Source organism: Danio aesculapii, chromosome 13, assembly GCF_903798145.1.
Source record: "Danio aesculapii chromosome 13, fDanAes4.1, whole genome shotgun sequence".
NCBI classification, from domain to species: Eukaryota; Metazoa; Chordata; class Actinopteri; order Cypriniformes; family Danionidae; genus Danio; species Danio aesculapii.
Window position 1 is genome coordinate 34,322,573 of NC_079447.1, and position 18,649 is coordinate 34,341,221.

Below are 18,649 nucleotides of genomic sequence, written 5' to 3' on the forward strand. Positions count from 1 at the left end.
GAAAAGAAAATGAATGAATGAATAAAATCAAATGGTGGAAAATTAGATAATAAAATAAATTAATAATAATAGTAATATTAACAGCAACAACTATATATATATTTAAAAAAAAATTTTGTGAGGTAAAAAAAAATTAAAGGGGGCCCTTGGATTTGCTATAGCCCCAGGGCCCAATGTGTTCTTAATCAATAATTCGATTTAAATAATGCGTTTAGGCTCATAATCACAATAAGCATAATGTTTTTTTACCTAGGTGGTGTATGCTAATTTAGATCAGAGTATACAGGCCTGTAAACAGCTTATTCGCATTATTGCTGTTCTGACAAAACGTGTGTTTGAACTAAATGAATAACGGAAATTGCATGTAAACGGTATTTAGAGCTTTGCTCCAGATATGTAAACATTATATTGCTGATGAAGCCCCTCACTATGATTATTATTAAAAATCGCAATATTCGAAAGCATGTAAATCGTTGTCATTGTTTTCTTTTCAGGTGTTGTGCCTGATGGTACATATGAAGTGTGCTCCAGAACAACAGGCCAAGCCTCTGCAGGTAAGTACGAAGCAATAATCAGTCATCTAAAGAAAAAGTTAGATAATCTTTAAACAACCTTTTGATATTCCAGAAAGCAGCAGTGCTGGGACATGGACGCTGAACGTTCTGTGGAAGATGTGTGGTATCGATGTGCATATGGATCCCAACATTGGTAAGCGTCTGAACGCTCTGGGCAATACACTGACCTCCCTGACTGGAGAAGAGGACAGCGATGATATCACAGACCTCAACTCTGTCAACATGGCCGACCTTTCAGATGAGGATGAGAGTGACGGCATGTCTCCACCCGTACACATGGTCAGTCATTTCACTAGCAGTTATTTGTTGTCAATATCAGTGTTGTAAAGTGTTTGTATCTATTTTACATGCTTTGTCGGTTTCTTTGATATCATTTTAATGTTCAGTGCTGTAAACGTGAAGTAGGGCTGAACGATTTTTTGCATTTGCAATAATATTGCGATATTATAAAACAAAGGCAGAGGTAAAAGTGTACACTTAGTAAAGCTTTTTGCACTGAAGTCATCAAATTATGGATGTTTTCAGACATTATTGCGATGCCTTATTTTTATATAATATTCGAACTGTGGCAAAATCGTTTGAGAAATCAATTCTCCATTGATTATTATATTTTTCAAATTGATCTATTAAAAATTGAGCTATTTTCTTTTTTAAAATGAAGTTTAAAAAGTTTTTAACTGCAGATGATGCTGTAGGCTTTACAAACATCTGTACTTTTTTAAAAAGAAGTTTAAAAAGTTTTTAACTGCAGATGATGCTGTAGGCTTTACAAACATCTGTACTCTGCTTGTATCCAATTACTTACAAATACCACTTAAATATAAAGCGATCATTATTAAATGACAGGTTGTTCAGAGTGAGCTGTTTATGTAAGTCTCATAACATAAAAGCCAACTTGCGTGACTCAAGTGCTCTTTCTTGTGGGTACATTGAGTACATGGTTAAAATCTAGCCTAGAGTAACATCTGCTGTTAAAAACTAAGCTCAGAATCAATTCAAAGAAAATAGTGATGTATTCAAAAAATATTAATCTATGCCGAATCATTTTCGCGTAAATTTTTTTGCCCACAGCTTTATAAGATATAGTAATAGTGTTTGATTCCATAATTTATGCATCAGTGAGTACATGGTTTAAAAATAGCCTAGAGTATAAAACTAAGCTCAGAATCAATTCAAGAGAAAATAGTGATGTATTCAGAATATCTCTCTTTGCCGAATCGTTTACGCGTACGATTTCTTGCCCACAGCTCTAGAAAATATAGTAATAATGTTTAGTGCTATAATATATGTGCCAGAGAGCCACTGTGAATATGCAGGTGATGAAATTGCTATTGAATGCACATACATTTTTTTTCCTGGACTTTCTCTTTGAATATCGTAAATTAACAACGCCATCTAGCGGCTATGTGTAGTTTGATAAAAATTTGTAGGTTTCTATTTCGTTAAACTGCTAAAAAGGTTACCAATAAAACTAAATCTGAACAATAATCAGTTAATAATATTGTGTTGGTTGTACTATTAAAAATAATTTATTGCGTATAGTGCGAGTTAACAGCGCCATCTAGCGGCTATTTGTAGTTTCATTAAAAGATTTGTTGGTTTCTAATTCGTTAAACTGCTCAAAAGATTAACAATAAAGCTAAATCTGAACAATAATCAGTTAATATTGTCTTGGTTATACTATAAAATGATTTATTTCTTGTCGTTGTTGAACAATACAGTAAAGAACTTGCATGTTAAATTGCAATATTTGTCTTAGAATTAGACGAAATTCGCAATTAAAGTCGTTCAGCCCTCCTGTAAAGTGTTCTTTTGTGTAATTGGGCTCATTTGTACTCAATATTTGTGTAGTGCTTTGCGTTTGTGTTTATTGTTCAACCGGCCCCATGTTTGCAGTTTGCCGAAGGCGATCTCAGTCCCAGAGTTTCGTTCAGGAAGCGGCTGGTGCAAAGCATTCTGGGATTTAGCCCCAGCCCCCCTCCCCTCTCACCTTCAGAGTGTCGTAGCGTTTCTCCATCATCCACAATCACTCGGCTAAAGTCGAGAAGCGTTCGCCTGCCATCCTCAGCCAATGCAGAACGAACTAGACATCCCAGACCCCTGTCCTGGGGCTGTGTATGTACTTCAGAGCCTCCGTTTGCTTCTCAAATCCTCTCTGTTTATCTGTCACATTCCTTCTCTTCATATTGTTCATTCTCTCAGGGTGGAAGTTTCTTTTAAGATCAGTCAAATTGCTCAAAACCTTCTTGAAATCTGCCTAGAATTTCTGGTTTTGAGCAACCGAAATAAGCCAAGCGAGTCTGGATTTTACAGTTTCCTGCTGCCTTATTTTTATTATTTTTTAAAGATTCCTCTCCATGAGAAATGAATGGTCGTCACTTCTTGAAAACATCTTGTTTTCCAAATCCAAAGGATGAATTTCTCGTGGATTGGCTGTGCTTCTGTAATCAGTTTGTTTGGGATGGTGTGATGATTCTTTTGTTTTGTCTGCTGTGCGGTGCTGTGCTGTAATGATCAACACTTGTTTTGACTGTGATTTAACAGTCTGTGTGATTTAGACATTTGTTTATAAACAGATCTAATGTGCATGTCTGTACCTAGGGCTGGGCGGAATGACACTGTAAAACTGTTGAAATATGCCAACAGGGTATCTATACCATTTATAAAACGTATGATTCAGAAATGAAACTTCTTATTTTGGTGTCCATATTAAATGTGCTGTATGTAAGATTTTGACTCTTCTAAAGCATAAAAATACTATAATATGTTTGCAGAAATTTAAAAAAACATGCTAAGTGAACATTCTTGTTTATCTGAAAAACAATGCTGAAGTCTGTCTTTGTTTTGGTCCAATTAACCAGCCCAATGCCAGTTTAGCCAATTATATTTCAGCCCCCCTTGTTCCCTTGATGGAAAACTGCTCATTTCATTCATTCATTCAGGAAGGCTCTCAAAGTGCAAGATGCGAAATGCGACCTCCGGTGGACAGTAGCAGATTCCGAAATGAGATGCAGATTCAGTGTTCCACATGAGATTATTAATTAGCAAATAATATAAATATTACTAATGTAAACATTAGGTGAGCAGGTTACATTGTAACCGCGTGTCCTTACAACATGATACGTGATGAGATTTGCAGTGATAAGCAATTTGGCTGCTTGCACAAGATGAAACATGACAGAAATTTAAATACAGCCATTCAGAAGCACAGAATATGCACTCACTCATGGAATGGTGAGGTTTATAATATAATCTAATTAATACATATTAAACCTCTTTAACATTATTAAATGTACATGCTAAACTCACTCATATGGGTTGGCTTGCACTAAGTCACAGTTGTAAAGTTCAATTTCAAATGTTTTATTTTATTTTCAAGATCTGAGGTGAACTATCTGCTGCTGCTTTCAGTATATGGCAATAAATGTCATGTAAAATGGCATTCAAACTCACATTGTTAGTGTCTGATGCTGACTAAAGCACACGCGGTGGACCTGAGGTGATGATTGTCAGTTTTCTGTTGTTCTGCTGCAAGAAATGGAAACAGTTTCTAATATATCAATTGGAGGTGTTGGTTAGGGAAAAAGCCTTCTTTTAATATAGAACATATTCCTTCTATTGCATGTCTTTGCTTTTATTTAGAGCACAATTTAAATCAGCCTTTAGGCTCTATCGTCAGACTCTGTCCTTTTGGTTGTCAATCTGGCAACCTGCGCTTGCATTTGTTTTAATTCAGGAATGCAATACGTAGTTCAACCATTGGGTGTCAAACTTACATACTGCACTTTTAAATTAAAATGACAAAAGTGAATTTATGTACAGTTAAAGTCACAATTATTAGTGCTGTTTAATGTAGAGAAGATGTTTGTAACACTTTTTTCAAATCTTAGGCCTAACTTGGTTAACTAGGTGCGTTGGATCATTATTTTAAAAGGTTTTTCTTAAAGGGGCTAAAAACTGACCTTTAAAATTATAACATTTCTAAACTGCATTTATAGCAGCCAAATTAAAAAATATTAATAATAATATGCTTCTCAAGAAGAAAAAAAGAAACTGTAGGACATGTGAAAAGTTCCTTGCTGTGTTAAACATCACTTGGGAAAACTTTGAAAAAAGAATACAAATTTCACAGGAAGGCTAATCGTTTTGCCTTCAACTGTACATAGAAAGCAATTTAAATGTATGTAAATTGTCTGCTTTATTGTTTAAAATATTTGTTTACAAATTTCTTGCTGGCAAATGGGTAAACCCTAGTTGCTTGAAGAAAAGAGGCAAAATATAATGATTTAAAATAACAAATAAGTAGTATTTTGAGGCTGCAAATCCTCAAATATATCCTATATACACACACACACACACACACACACACACACACACGCACACACACACACACACACACACACACACACACACAGTTGAAGTCAGTTGAATTATTAGCCCGTCTGTTTATTTTTTCCCCAATTTCTGTTTAATGGAGAGAAGATATTTCTTAAGACACTAGCGTATGTAGTGTATGGGTATGTACCCTATGTAGGTAGGGTAATGTTTCAAGACATTAGGGTAATTAGGTAAGTTGTTGTATATTGTAAACCATAGTTTGTTTTGTAGACTGTCGAAAAAAATTTATAGCTTATTGACCTTATTGTTCAATGCAGAAGTGCGCTTGTTTTTGCGATTGTTTTTGAACTTCCGACTCAGCTGCCTATAGGAGAAATGAGTAGGAATAATAAACGGCACAAAACGGTCAAACTACTCGCTCTACACGCAATTGTTTTCATGACTATACAGACAACGTAGAATAATATAATAAGAAAATATCAGTTTGCAACATCAACCAGCAAACTGAGCTGTTTTAACGTCTAAAAATGAATGGAAGTGAATGAGACCGGAAGTCTTGAGCCAAAAAGATTCCAATGGCTGCGCCCACTCATACATGAAGAATAAGGTGAATTGGGGCTAATAATTGTGACCTTAAAACGGTCCTTAAAAATTAAAAAATGCTTTTTTTTTGCTGAAATAAAACAAATTAGACTTTCTTCAGAAGACACAAATATTATCAGACATACTGTGAAAATGTCCTTGCTCTGTTAAGCATCATTTGGGAAATATTTAAAAAAGGAAAAAAAAATCTGTATATATATCATTTCGGGAAAAACCCTGTCTTGTTCTTAATATGCCTGACAAGATGTTATAGTACTGTATATAAACTATTGTTGCACTGAGCGGCATTTAGGCAGGTCTTATTATAGTAAAAAAATTGAAATATAACATGTATGCATTTTCATTATATGCATGTTAAGACACAATTTTTGTCATACCGCCCACCCCAAAGTGTGTCTTGTATCTAAAGTGTGTTTGCTTATTTTGACAGTAACTTCCCTCTTACAGGAGTCTGTTGACCTGCGCAGACAGGCAGTCATGAGCAATCAGATAATCGACGCTCGTGGACGAAAGTTCTCTAAGCGCCTGGTGGACATTAGAGAACTCAATGAGCAGGCCAAAGTCATTGACGATCTCAAGTAACACCTACCTTACACTAAACCACAAAATACCTCAATTATTTGTCTAATGTCTGAAAGAAATCGCTAAAAGTCTTCTTTTTTCTTTCTCTAAGAAAACTGGGAGCAAGTGAAGGCACTATAAATCAGGAAATCCAGCGATATCAGCAGTTGGAATCAGTTGCTGTCAATGATATCCGTCGGGATGTGCGGAAGAAGCTGCGGCGTTCCAGTATGCGGGTGAGAATGCAGCAATTCAGCCCTGTTACTACTTGCTAATGTATTATTACAACATTGCAAATGTAATGAAGATGAAATGTTGCATTTCAGGCTGCGTCACTGAAAGACAAATGGGGTTTAGGGTACAAGCCAAGCTACAGCAACAGCAGGTCAAAGAGCATTTCAGCTGCAGGAAGACCAGCAATGAAGAGATCAGATAGACCCAGGTACACGCAGACACATTCTTGTATATGTGGATCATGAGGATTCTCCATAGTCTTAATGTATTTTATACCATGTAAACAGCTTATGATATGGCCTTACCCTCCCCCTACTCCTAAACCCAACACTCACAGGAAATTTTGAATGTCAAAAGACACTGTTAATATGGTTTTTATGATTCTGAATAACATTGACAAAAGGCATGTTCTCTTAAACCACCTAAAGGCCTTGTTCACATTGAAAGTACTTTTTGCGCTGAGAGGTGCCTTTTTTTGAATGGTTTACTTAGGGCTGGATGATAAAATCAGTATCGATATTTATTGACCGAACACTATTGTCAATATCGCAAAAAAAAAAAAAGATTCAGTATGTAATTTCAGTATGAAGCGCTATAGTTTTATTAAAATGTGGCTGCTGAGCGTGCACCCTAAAAGCAATGTCAATAAGCTTAGGGTGTAAGTTTGTCATTTCTAATGGAGGGGCGCAACGCATATGGGAGTGATGCTCACCTGAACTGCGCGCATTTTCCACCCGCACCTAGTTGAAAGCATCTGAACTTGAACCTGAAGCGAGCGCAAAGCCCATTGTAAATGGTCAAGGAATCCACGAACACGCGCTTGTCACTAGCAGCAGTAAGGAGATTGTAAATAAAAAACGATGCAAGGATGTCAGCAGAGTGACTTTTTAGTTTCTTTACTTGTGCATCCCAGCCACTAGCTCCCCATCTGAAAGATTTTTAGCTTAGGGGTAATATAGTCATTCAACTTCTCAATTTGTAATGTTGCAGTATGTAATTGAATAGTGATGTTTAGTTCTTTTACCTGAAAGCTCAGATTTGAATATCATTATTTGTTTTGTTTACAGAGTTTGAGGTTTACTGGATCATAATTTCTCACACCTTAAAGTTTGCTTTGATTGTTCAGTCTTTACACATTTTATTTATCAAGTTTAAAAGTCTCTTTAACACTTATGTTTATTTCATTATAAAGACATCAGATATTTTGTTTAAATATTTTTGTTTTTGACCGTTAAAACTACAGTATTTGCCTTAGTAATGTTGGTATTAAAATAAAATGGTTAAATAAATAAAAAATCTTAATATTCCTAAATGTATTGTTAAAAAATATTCAATAATTATTGATATCGAATAATATGAAACATGATATCATGATAATTTTTTTTGCTGTATCGGTCAGCCATAGCCAAGTGTTTTGCGCTGTACTTATGTGCACTATGCGCCTTGTGTTTTAACCGCCTGCTGCACCTTGTGTTCTTGGCGTTGCGCTTTGTGCGCCTGCAGTTGGAAAAAAGTCACCTCTTAGCAGAAAAATCGCACTATGTCAGTCGCATCTTCTTCATTCTCCAATCAAAGAAAGCAGAGACGGGGTTTCTGTTGAGGTGACAGCAGTGTTTGTGTTGTCAAGATGACTACAGAGACTATTAAGATTGAGTCGAGACTAGTGGTCACTTTTTTTTTTAGTTATTTGGATCTGTATGACTTCATAATTCTTAAATATCACAATATTATTAAATATTACAATTCTGGCAATATCAATAGCATCGTTTGCGCACAATACACAGCTGATTTAGTGGTTGTCTAGCAAGATTAAAAGCGCAGCACACTTTTTTCGTGTCAACAAAAAAAGCAGTTAGATGCACCTTCGGTGTGATCGGCCCATAAGGTCATTCCCATGCCATACAATTTTTTCATCATAAACCGCATAAACAAGTACACACACACAGGTTTGTTTGTGTGAATTGTGGGGACATTACGTAGGTTTCCATTATTTTTATACTGTAAAAACTGTATTTTCTGTCACCCTCACCCAACCCTATCCCTAAACCCAACTTTCACAGGAAATTGTGGACAGTTTTAGCTTCTGAAAAAAACATAATCAGTGTGATTTATAAGCCTTTTGAGAAACGAGGACATCAGTGATATATTCATAATTCATAATCGCCTTGTAATATTTGTGTCGTACTTATGTCATTATACACATTTTCATCCTGATGTCACAAAAATACTAAGTATAAATACACAAATAAGTACACACACTTCTTCCTCCAGCGGTGCTATGGCCCGTGTAGAGCCCTGGCCTCTTCCACCACTCTTCTCCAGCCTTCCCGATCCAAAGCCTGCTTTCTCCATGCATGCACTCTTAGGGAACGTAGATCATCTTCTACGTCATCTAACCACCTCTTCCGTGGCCTACCAGGACGCCTCATTCCTTCTAGTTTTAACTTGTATGCTCTTTTAACAACTCTTTGTTCGGAGGGTCTCTCTAAGTGGCCCAACCATCTTATACGTTTCCTTTTTATTTCTGTGACCAGGCTTGGCTTCACATACATGTCTGCCACTTCTGCATTATTCCTTATCCGCCATTCACCTTTGTCACGCTTCGGTCCATAAATCCTCCCTAGGATCTTCCTCTCCCATGTGTTAAGAAAGACACACACACAGTTAACTGCAGATGAGTTAATGTCTTTTTAGTTACAAATCCTTGCTTTCTGCTATTTATTTTTGTCTTTCTAAAGGGACGACCTGCCAGACATCAAAGTGGAAGCAGCATCTCCTGCACCAAGAGTGACCTTCAACATCGACATGGTACTGTGCACATTTGCATCGGACCCTTTGTGTGCCTGACACTTTTTTCATTATTCATTTGAAATGCCGTATGCATCTTTTGTTGTCATTCCAATATTCCATCATCACGCTCATTGTTTACATGTCAACACTATAAAGCTTTGCTCATGAGATAAGCCATCATTTTAAATGTTTGGGGTCAGTAAGCTTCAATAGTGTCTGGCTGGAGCCTCAGGCATGCACTTTCAGGCACATCCATTCAATAGAGCAAGTGACGCCACTGTGATTGGTAGGGGTAGGTGTAGATGTTGGAAGCCAATAGTGTCTGTGAGTGCATGTGCAGTCAGCCTGCAGCCAGACTCTTCTTGTAAATCTGATGAAAGTTAGAAAAACATCATTTAAGCTGTCACAAAATGATGCTTTTAAAAGAAAGAAAGTCACTTTCTGAGATTTGGCGATTCAGAATTGTAAAATCGTTCTTTTTTTTTTTATCATTTTAAACAATTCGTTTTTTACATGAATGTTTTTATTATTTAACTTCTATTGAATTTACAGTTTTTTCATTAACTTATTTTTATTTTAGATTCACTGTATTCTTATCAAATTAATCCACTGTATAGCAAACATTCCTCCAAAATAGCAAACATTCCTCCCAAAAAATTACAATTTCTAACTGAATTTAGAGAAAAAAAACTTACTGACTCTGAACCAGTAACACTGTAGTTTAGGTAACACATATTCACTAAAAACAAATAGATTTCACTCAATAAACTCCTAGACTGCACGGTGGCGCAGTGTGTAGCAAGAAGGTCGCTGGTTCGAGCCCTACTTGGGTCAGTTGGCATTTCTGTGTGGAGTTTGCATGTTCTCCGGTTTCCCCCCACAAGTCTAAAAACATGTGGTGTTTGTAAATTAGGTAAGCTAAATCGTCCGTAGTGTGTGTATGGATGTTTCCCAGTGATGGGTTGTGGCTGGAAGGGCATCCGCTGCGTAGAACATATGCTGGATAAGTTGGCAGTTCCTTCCACTGTGGCGACCCCAGATTAATAAAGGGACTAAGTCGAAAAACAAAATGAATGAATGAATCAATCAATAAAAAACTCCTAATTAATGACTACCGATAGTAAGGCATTTGGCATTAATAGCAATAGAAAAGGGCAAACTAATATGAATGCTAATGAACAACCAGTTAATAGAGAATATGTGTTACTTAATTTGCTGTGAGCTATGTAATTTATAATATGTTATTCTGGGACACACACACACACATATAGTGAGTGGTTGTATGGTTTCATCTACGAGAGCTTTACTTCTGACTTAATGAAGTATAGGTGGTTTCCAATCACGTGGTTCTGGTGAAGTGCGAAATTCAGATGGAGGGCAGGAAGTAATAAACTGAATGGGAGACATAGAGGAAAGTCCGTATTTCTGTGATTTATACCATATTTCAAAGGAGATATAAATAAAAAATAAGCACATATGTAGGGCATGATCTTTATGTCATGAAGAAGGCCCAGTTTTCTACTTAACTAAAATACATTTGCCTGTCATCGAGGCGGTAGATACTGTATGAGCTATTGTGTTACATGAAAAAAATACTGTAGTAAATACTATAGTGTTTGGAAGTATACTATAGATAATTACTTGAATTAAACTGTCATAGTAATTATATTGTTGCTGTGGTACAGCACAACTGTAGTGATAAATTATTCAATAACCTTCAGTTTTCTACGCTATAATTATACACCATCACAATGCACCACAGTTTACACTAACGTTACAGTATTTATTAAGGTTTGTCAGTTTACCATGCTACAGTATTCTGTAGCATTCGTTAACAAAGAGTTGTGCATATTATACACTTTACTCTGTGCTTCAAAGACATGTTTATTATAAATTACTATAATTTATCCTGCTTACGGATATCTTCCAGACATCATGAAATAACAGATGAAAGCATGAAAAAGCGAGGATGAGTAGTCTACATTATATTATTGATTTATTTTTGCAAGAGGGAAAAGTGCTCCACAATAATTACTGTCTAGCTTTGTCGCAAGAGCTGCATTTTTTTTTTGTTCTGTCGATAAACTTACCATCAACAAACATTCATTGCTGCTGCGATTCTTGATGATAACGTGACGGTTGTTTATTCTGCCAAAATGCCAATAAAGACTTGTGTTATTGCAAAACAAGATGGAGATTGCATTACAGCAATTACATGGCAGGGTAATAAGTAAGTAAGTAATGTGTATTTATACAGCGCATTTATTGTATAAGTCCATACACTTAAAGTGCCTCACAATCATGAGGAGCGTGTCTCCAAACCACCACCAGTGTGCAGCATCCACTTGGATGATGCGACGGCAGCCACAGGACAACGGCGCCAGTGCGCTCACCACACACCAGATATAGGGGGAGTGGTGAGACAGTGATAGAGCCAAATCAGTGGATGGGGATGATTGGGAGGCCGGTAAGGGCCGATGGAGGGAATTTGGCAAGGACACTGGGGTTACACCCCTACTCTTTACGAGAAGTGCCATAAGATTTTTAATGACAACAGAGAGTCAGGATCTCGGTTTAACATCTCATCCGAAAGATGGCGCCCACTGACAAAATAGCGTCCCCTTCACTTTACTAGGGCATTAGGACTCACACAGACCGCAGGTTGTGGTTCCCTGCTGGCCTCACTAACCCCACTACCTAGTTTTTCCCATGTGGTCTCCCATCCAGGTACTGACCATGCTCAGCCATGCTTAGCTTCCGTGAGTAACCAGTCTTGGGCTGCAGGGTGAGATGGCTGTGGCTAGGGTACATTATTTATATCCTCCTGGATTTTTATAAGTGTGATGGTGTTAGTATCTGACTTTTATATAACACATTACCATATTTATACACATAGCTAGGTTTGTAATCTTTATTGGTGCTGTAAAACGAATTATCGCGTTCAAAAAAAGTTTGTAGACATGGATGTATTGAAAAAATGTTTATTACATGCTGAATTTTCTTCCATTTTTCAGACAGTTTCTTGATGAGCAAAAACTTTTGGAAGTCTTTGAAAGCTGTTCTGTATTTCTTATTTTGGCCGATTTAAACAATTAGAAAACAACATAAAACAGAAACACTTTAACCTTCTGATAGCGATTTCTATGTAGAAGAATCACTTCCTGTCCTCCATCTGAATTTCATGCATCATCAATGACGTCATGTGAAAACAACCTATACATCTCCATGTATTGATTACATTTATGGATGGGATTTTCATACATTTGTTTGTGTTTATAAAGGATTCCACAAATCCAAGTCCAGCTGACTCTGTATTTAAGGTATCAGTGAAGAAAAAAATCTAAATCCATTCTGATAACCACTTCTTAATCTCTCTGCATGAATGTCTCATGGGGTGAAATTGTCAAATCTAAACGTACTCTTCAAAACCCAATCAAAAGTCAAAGGATTCAAGCCTTTTTAAATGTGAGGCTGGAAAGTGCTTTTATTTGCTCTTGATCTCTTACTCACACAGTGATTCACACACTCCTTCGCTCCATATGTTGCAGCTGCTGTGTTTGTGCAACTAATCAACTCTTGTTTCTTCAGCATGTCTGGATCTTGGTCTTTGTCCATGATGTCTTTCTTATCATCTGGCCATCTTTTCATTTCTCATCCCTCTCTCCTCCGCTGGGTCTTAGTGGAAAGCATGAATTGGGAAAAGGAAACGCTTTCTGCTCACTTGTTATGAGTTGTCAGCCAACAGATGTAGATGGATGAGTTGACCGAAAAGAATGGTCATGTTATTGAAGTCTTTGACACGATGATCTTAATAGAAGCCCAGTTGGGGAGATGATTTGTAAGTGCTAGAGAGCTGGAGAAAAGCATATGAATGGTAGATCATACTTATTTTCAGTTTGATCCTGTAATCTAATAGTCTGACCCGATAGAATAGTTCAGTTCCCATTGAGCTTTTAAACATGAATGGGTTATATTTCACCACTGAATCACAAGGAATTGTATTTTGCTTCAAACTATTTTTATAAGAGTTTTTTGTTTTTTTGCATCCATGAACCTTCATTCAGTGCTTAAAATAAATTGAGGGGAACTTCTATCATCCTAAAATGGTTTATAGGTAAGGGATTAAATACATTCAGGAGGGTGTTATCCGAGAATAAATAGCCTGACAGGCTATCCAACATGAAGTGGCTGGGACACAACAAGCCATTGACAAACAACTAGCACCAAAAAAACCCAACTGTGTTGTCACGTCCCATTGGCTCATGCACAAATCTGTGCATGAACATGTGTCTTGCTGCACCATGGGGGGCAGTAATCTGTTTTCTCATTTTGCAAAGGAAAACCAAACTTCTGACGTGCACAGACAAAGAGTAAACAAAGCAGCATTACCATCATTACAGTAATTATCACTTGCCACAGACGGATTTGTTCATGCAAATATGTCTGATAATCTAATAATTCATATCATTTGCAAAAATTTAAGAAATTTTGCAAAATTACAACTGGCCTTTTTGTGTTCCTTCTTGGCTTAAATTTTTTACTTGCTATGTCTTGTCACCACATCACACTCGTGACCGGATTCATAGCCGAATAATTAGTCAGACGATCAATCAGAGTTGATTACTTGAAGCTATTTCTATATGTTGAATAGGGCTAAAGCGAACCAACGATAACCTGAAGAGAGCCGGTGGCCCAACGAAGCCCAATGGCTGACCGTCGGCTTGGTGTGTCCTGGCCTTAAGACTGAAGAGTCTTATTCTGTGAGAACAACCACCTGGATGTACTTTATCCTGCTAATTACCATCTGCTTACCACAAAAAGCTTAAAATAGACACACAACATTGTTCTGAGCTGTAATTGTTTATTTATTCTTTAATTAAAGGCAAACCTGACAAAAACAATGTCTGAATGGATCATACACTAACATATTATTAAATCACAAATTGACGCCAAACATTCAAAAACAGCGGTGTGACAGACAAGATTATAAATATTTACGTGAACGTTTTTACTCAGTCAAGATTATGATTCAGAGTACCCGGAAGAGTCTGTGTTATTAGTTTCAGTGGTTGTTATATGGGAATAATATAATTTGTCCAATCAGAATCAAGTATTCCAGACTGCGGTGTAATCAAATGTAAACACTGTAAATGAAAGTAAACCCCTGGCTAGAATTGCTCATAATTTTACATAAGTAAGTAATTGAAAACAAAATGTTTATCCAAGCTAAAATATTTTAAAATTTCATTAAATGCAAAGCAGTTGCTAGAAAACATTTCGTTTTAAAAAAATAAAAATATTAATTTTATAATTAAAATTGAAAAATCTTTTAAAAATAAAACTCTTTTAAATGCTAAGCAAATTTATTTATCAAACATTTTATTAAAATGCCTCAAGGATCAGCAATCCTAAAAATATGCATTGATTTAATATTCATTTTTAAAAAACATTTTTATTATATCCACCTTGATTTTGTGGTGAAATTAAACCTGGACTACTTATCCACTTACATGTTTAAGGAGCTCTAAATCCTTTAGGAGAGATAAATGGATGAATAGATGGATAGACAGATCTTCTGACTGTTGGCTTTCACTGATTGTTGAAGTTCCCGGAGGAGACAGAGATGGAGCTGTTGTCTGTCACCATTGATGATGCTGCCCATTACCCATCATGCTCAGTGTTCAGTGCCCCTGGCACACCCGCAGTCTTTTCACCAACCGTTCCCTTCCAGCCCGATGACAGTCGGCGTGATGAGCTCTCCTCCACTTCATCAGAGGACTCAGACAAGGAAGACGAGTTTGACAGGGACAGACCGCAGAGCTATTACCGTCGACCAGGGTGCGTTAAACACACATCACATCCAAACACTTGTCAAACTTAACCACACACTCCATGAACTGACTTTGCATATGGGTAATATTTAATTATATAATAATATATATAGTATTTTTTATATGATAATAATTATTAATATAATGGGTAATATATCAAAACGGTAAAGAAAATAAAGAATAATTATATATATAAAGTATGTGAAGTTGAAATCAGAATTATTAGCCCCGCTGAATTATTAGCCCCCGTTTATTTTTTCCCCCAATTTCTGCTTAACGTAGAAAAGATTTTTTCAGCACATTTCTAAACATAATAGTTTTAATAACTCTTTTCTAATAACTCATTTATTTTATCTTTGCCATGATAACAGTAAATATTATTTGACTAGATATTTTTCAAGACATTTTTATGCAGCTTAAGCTGACATTTAAAGGCTTAATTAACTAGGTTACTTAGGTTAACTAGGTAGGTTATGGTAATTAGGCAAGTTATTGTATAACAATAGTTTGTTCTGTAGACTAACAAAAAAAAAAGTTTAAAGGGGCTAATAATTTTGATCTTAAAATGGTTCATAAAAAATTAAAAGCAGCTTTTATTCTAGCCGAAATAAAACAAATAAGACCTTCACCAGAAGAAAAAATTTTATCAGACATACTGTGAAAATGTCCTTGCTCTGTTAAACATCATTTGGGAATAATTTAAAAAAGAAAAAAAAATCTAAGGGGGCTAATAATTCTGACATTAACTGTATATATTTATTTTTATTATTTTAAAAGTATATTATTATTTTATTATTTATTTATATAATTATAAAAAAATAAAGAAAATAATTTCCATTATCTTTATTAAAAGCAAATTTAATTGTGATAATTTGGTAATTGTCAAACAGAAGTTATTGGTATTATTATTTTTTTTATAACTTGCAATAGTTTGTCAACATTTTGTCTTTTTTAACTTAAAATACCACTTACTAGCATACATGCTAAGGCATTATAAATACATTGCACTAATGAAACAAGGATTAAAAACTATTAAAGAACCCACTGTGTATTTAATGATCAATTCTGTTAACACTTTTTAATAATAATAACTGTTTTGACATTTTAGAAAATAGGATGAAAATATGCCTTTCACTGGTCTAGACTGTAGGGATAATTTACAGTTTTAACCCACAGAATGACCAGTCTGTTAGATGAACAAGAGCTGGAGTCAAAGATTTAAGTAAATAAAGTTTACTGAAGATAGTTTGAGTTTCATCAGCAGAAGCCAGCTTTAACACTCGCAATGAGTTCCTAGGCTGCTCTGCTTACAATCATAAATCAAAATCAATTATACTCTCTCATAACGTCATTAACCGCGGCATACATATACAGTTGAAATCAGAATTATTAAACCCCCATTGAATTTGTTTTCTTTTTAAAATATTTCTCAAATGATGTTTAACAGAGCAAGGAAATTTTCACAGTTTGTCCGATAATAGTTTTCTTCTGGAGAAAGTCTTATTTCTTTTATTTTGGCTAGAACAAAAGCAAATTTACATTTTTTAAAAAACATTTTAAGATCAAAATTATTAGCCCCTTTAAGCTCATTTTTTTTTCCCCGACAGTCTACAGAACAAACTATCGTTATACAATAACTTGCCTAATTACCCTAACCTGCCTAGTTAACCTACTTAACCCAGTTAAGCCTTTAAATGTCACTTTAAGCTGTATAGAAGTGTCTTATATCTAGTCAAATATTATTTACTGTCATCATGGCAAAGATAAAATAAATCAATTATTAGAAATGAATTATTAAAACTTTTATGTTTAGAAATGTGTTGAAAAAATCTTCTCTTCATTAAACAGAAATTAGGGGAAAAAAGAAACAGGGGCTAAAATTACTTTAGACAGTTTTAACGAACAGCAATACAAGTAGGAAAACAGTTGTTTTCAATCATTTACATTCACATTTAGTCATTTAGCAGACGCTTTTATCCAATGCGACCTATAAATGAGGACAAGGAAGCAATTTACACAACTATAAGAGCAGCAGTGAACAAGTGCGATAGACAAGTTTCAGGTGTGTAAAGTCTAAGACGCAAAGCATTAGAATTTTTTTTTTTTCTTTTTTTTTTCTTTTTTTTTTTTTTGAGAGAGAGTACAGTTAGTGGTATAGCCAGAGAGGCAGTTACAGATTAGGAAGGAAAGTGGAGACTAAATAGTTGAGTGCACGGGGCCGCGTAACTAGTTCATCATCAAGCCCTTTAGTTCCACTCGAAGTCTCCATGACCCCTAAAAATAGAGTTACAAAGAGAGTTACAATGTGTTACCTTTATTCGTTAGGCAAAAAAATTTAAAGATTAAATACGGATTCAAATAATCATATTAAATAAGTAATGAAAAAAATGATATATGTTGATCAATGCTGGGATGGATTGGAAGGCAGAAATCTGAATCCCTCAAGACCTTATCAGTGAGGAAAGGTGACATTAAGTAGTTATGTTACTCAATGGTAACAGAATGGACTGAAGACTTTAAAAACATGCAGTTTAATGATTTTTATGGTTATTTTTAAGCTATTCAATGCTGTATAATTAGGACGATGACTATTTAGGGCATTTATAAATGTAATAATTAATCATTATCAAAAGAAAAGTTAAATAAAATATTTTGATTACAGAATAATGCCTGATAAAATATATATATATGTATAAAACTATGACTATTACCTGTTACATGCTTTGATCCATGACAATAAGTAACAACTTATTAAAATAGTAAAAAATATAGCCATTTGATAAAAAGCCTCAAGATATAATGACATTGGAAACCAAACGTACCTACTGCAGTAACAGAATGACATACATGCTTGTGTTCTTCAGGGGCTCTCAGAGAAAGTCTGCTTTGTCTGCATTGTTCAGCGAGCGCTGGCCAGCCACACCCCCTCAGCGAGGAGGATTAGCTCCGCCCACTGAGCGAAACATTGACTTTGAGCTGGACGTGCGTGTCGAGATAGACAGTGGCAAGTGTGTTCTTCATCCCAGCACTCAACCAACCGAACATGAAGACCTCGCTCTGAAGAGGTAAAGAGACACCAGAACAATAGTACTTCAAAAAGATCTTTGTTTCATGTTGAATTTAGAAAGCACTGCAGAGTTGAAATTGCTAACTCTCTCTTTTGTTTTTTTTCTAGTTCAATTATCTAAAAATTCTTAAATTAAGAAGTATTTTCTTGACAAGCAAAACATATTGTCTTGTTTTAAGAAAAAATATGTCTAAGTTAAGTGAGTTTTTCCTTAAAACAGGCAAAGTAATCTGGCAATGGGGTAAACAATATAATCAGTCAGAAAGTCAGAAAGAAAAACAAGATTATTTTGCTTAGCCCATTGGCTAAGTTCTGTGGAGTATAAAAGTATGTAGGATTAATGTAATCTGAACGAGATACATCCGCCTTGTTATTATTGTCACATGAGCTATCAATGTCAGTCGTGTCATTCAGAATCTCTCTCCCATGACCTTGTGAGATAGTAAAGTGTCCATCAGATGTTAAGTGTGATGACTTTCTACACGTAATGTGCCCAAAAACCTCTGTGGCCCCATTTAGCAAATGCCACTTGTTAGCAAAGCTCTTTTCAGGAGAAGTTAAGCCTTTAAACTCACAATTTAAAATGTTTTGGAAATAATTTGTGTGTACATTGTATTCTTCATGTTTGAAATACCAGTAAATTTGGTCAG

General features: G+C 35.5%; 1 protein-coding gene across 1 annotated transcript in view; it reads left to right on the forward strand.

Annotated features, from left to right (window-relative positions):
* The window catches only part of kiaa1109 (KIAA1109 ortholog), a 213,017-nt gene that overhangs the window by 158,135 nt on the left and 36,233 nt on the right, over nucleotides 1–18,649 (forward strand). The window contains 8 exon segments of the mRNA XM_056470418.1: nucleotides 495–554; nucleotides 628–854; nucleotides 5,964–6,094; nucleotides 6,190–6,313; nucleotides 6,404–6,519; nucleotides 9,050–9,119; nucleotides 14,707–14,939; nucleotides 17,797–17,997. Of these exon segments, the coding sequence (XP_056326393.1) occupies nucleotides 495–554; nucleotides 628–854; nucleotides 5,964–6,094; nucleotides 6,190–6,313; nucleotides 6,404–6,519; nucleotides 9,050–9,119; nucleotides 14,707–14,939; nucleotides 17,797–17,997 (1,162 nt within the window).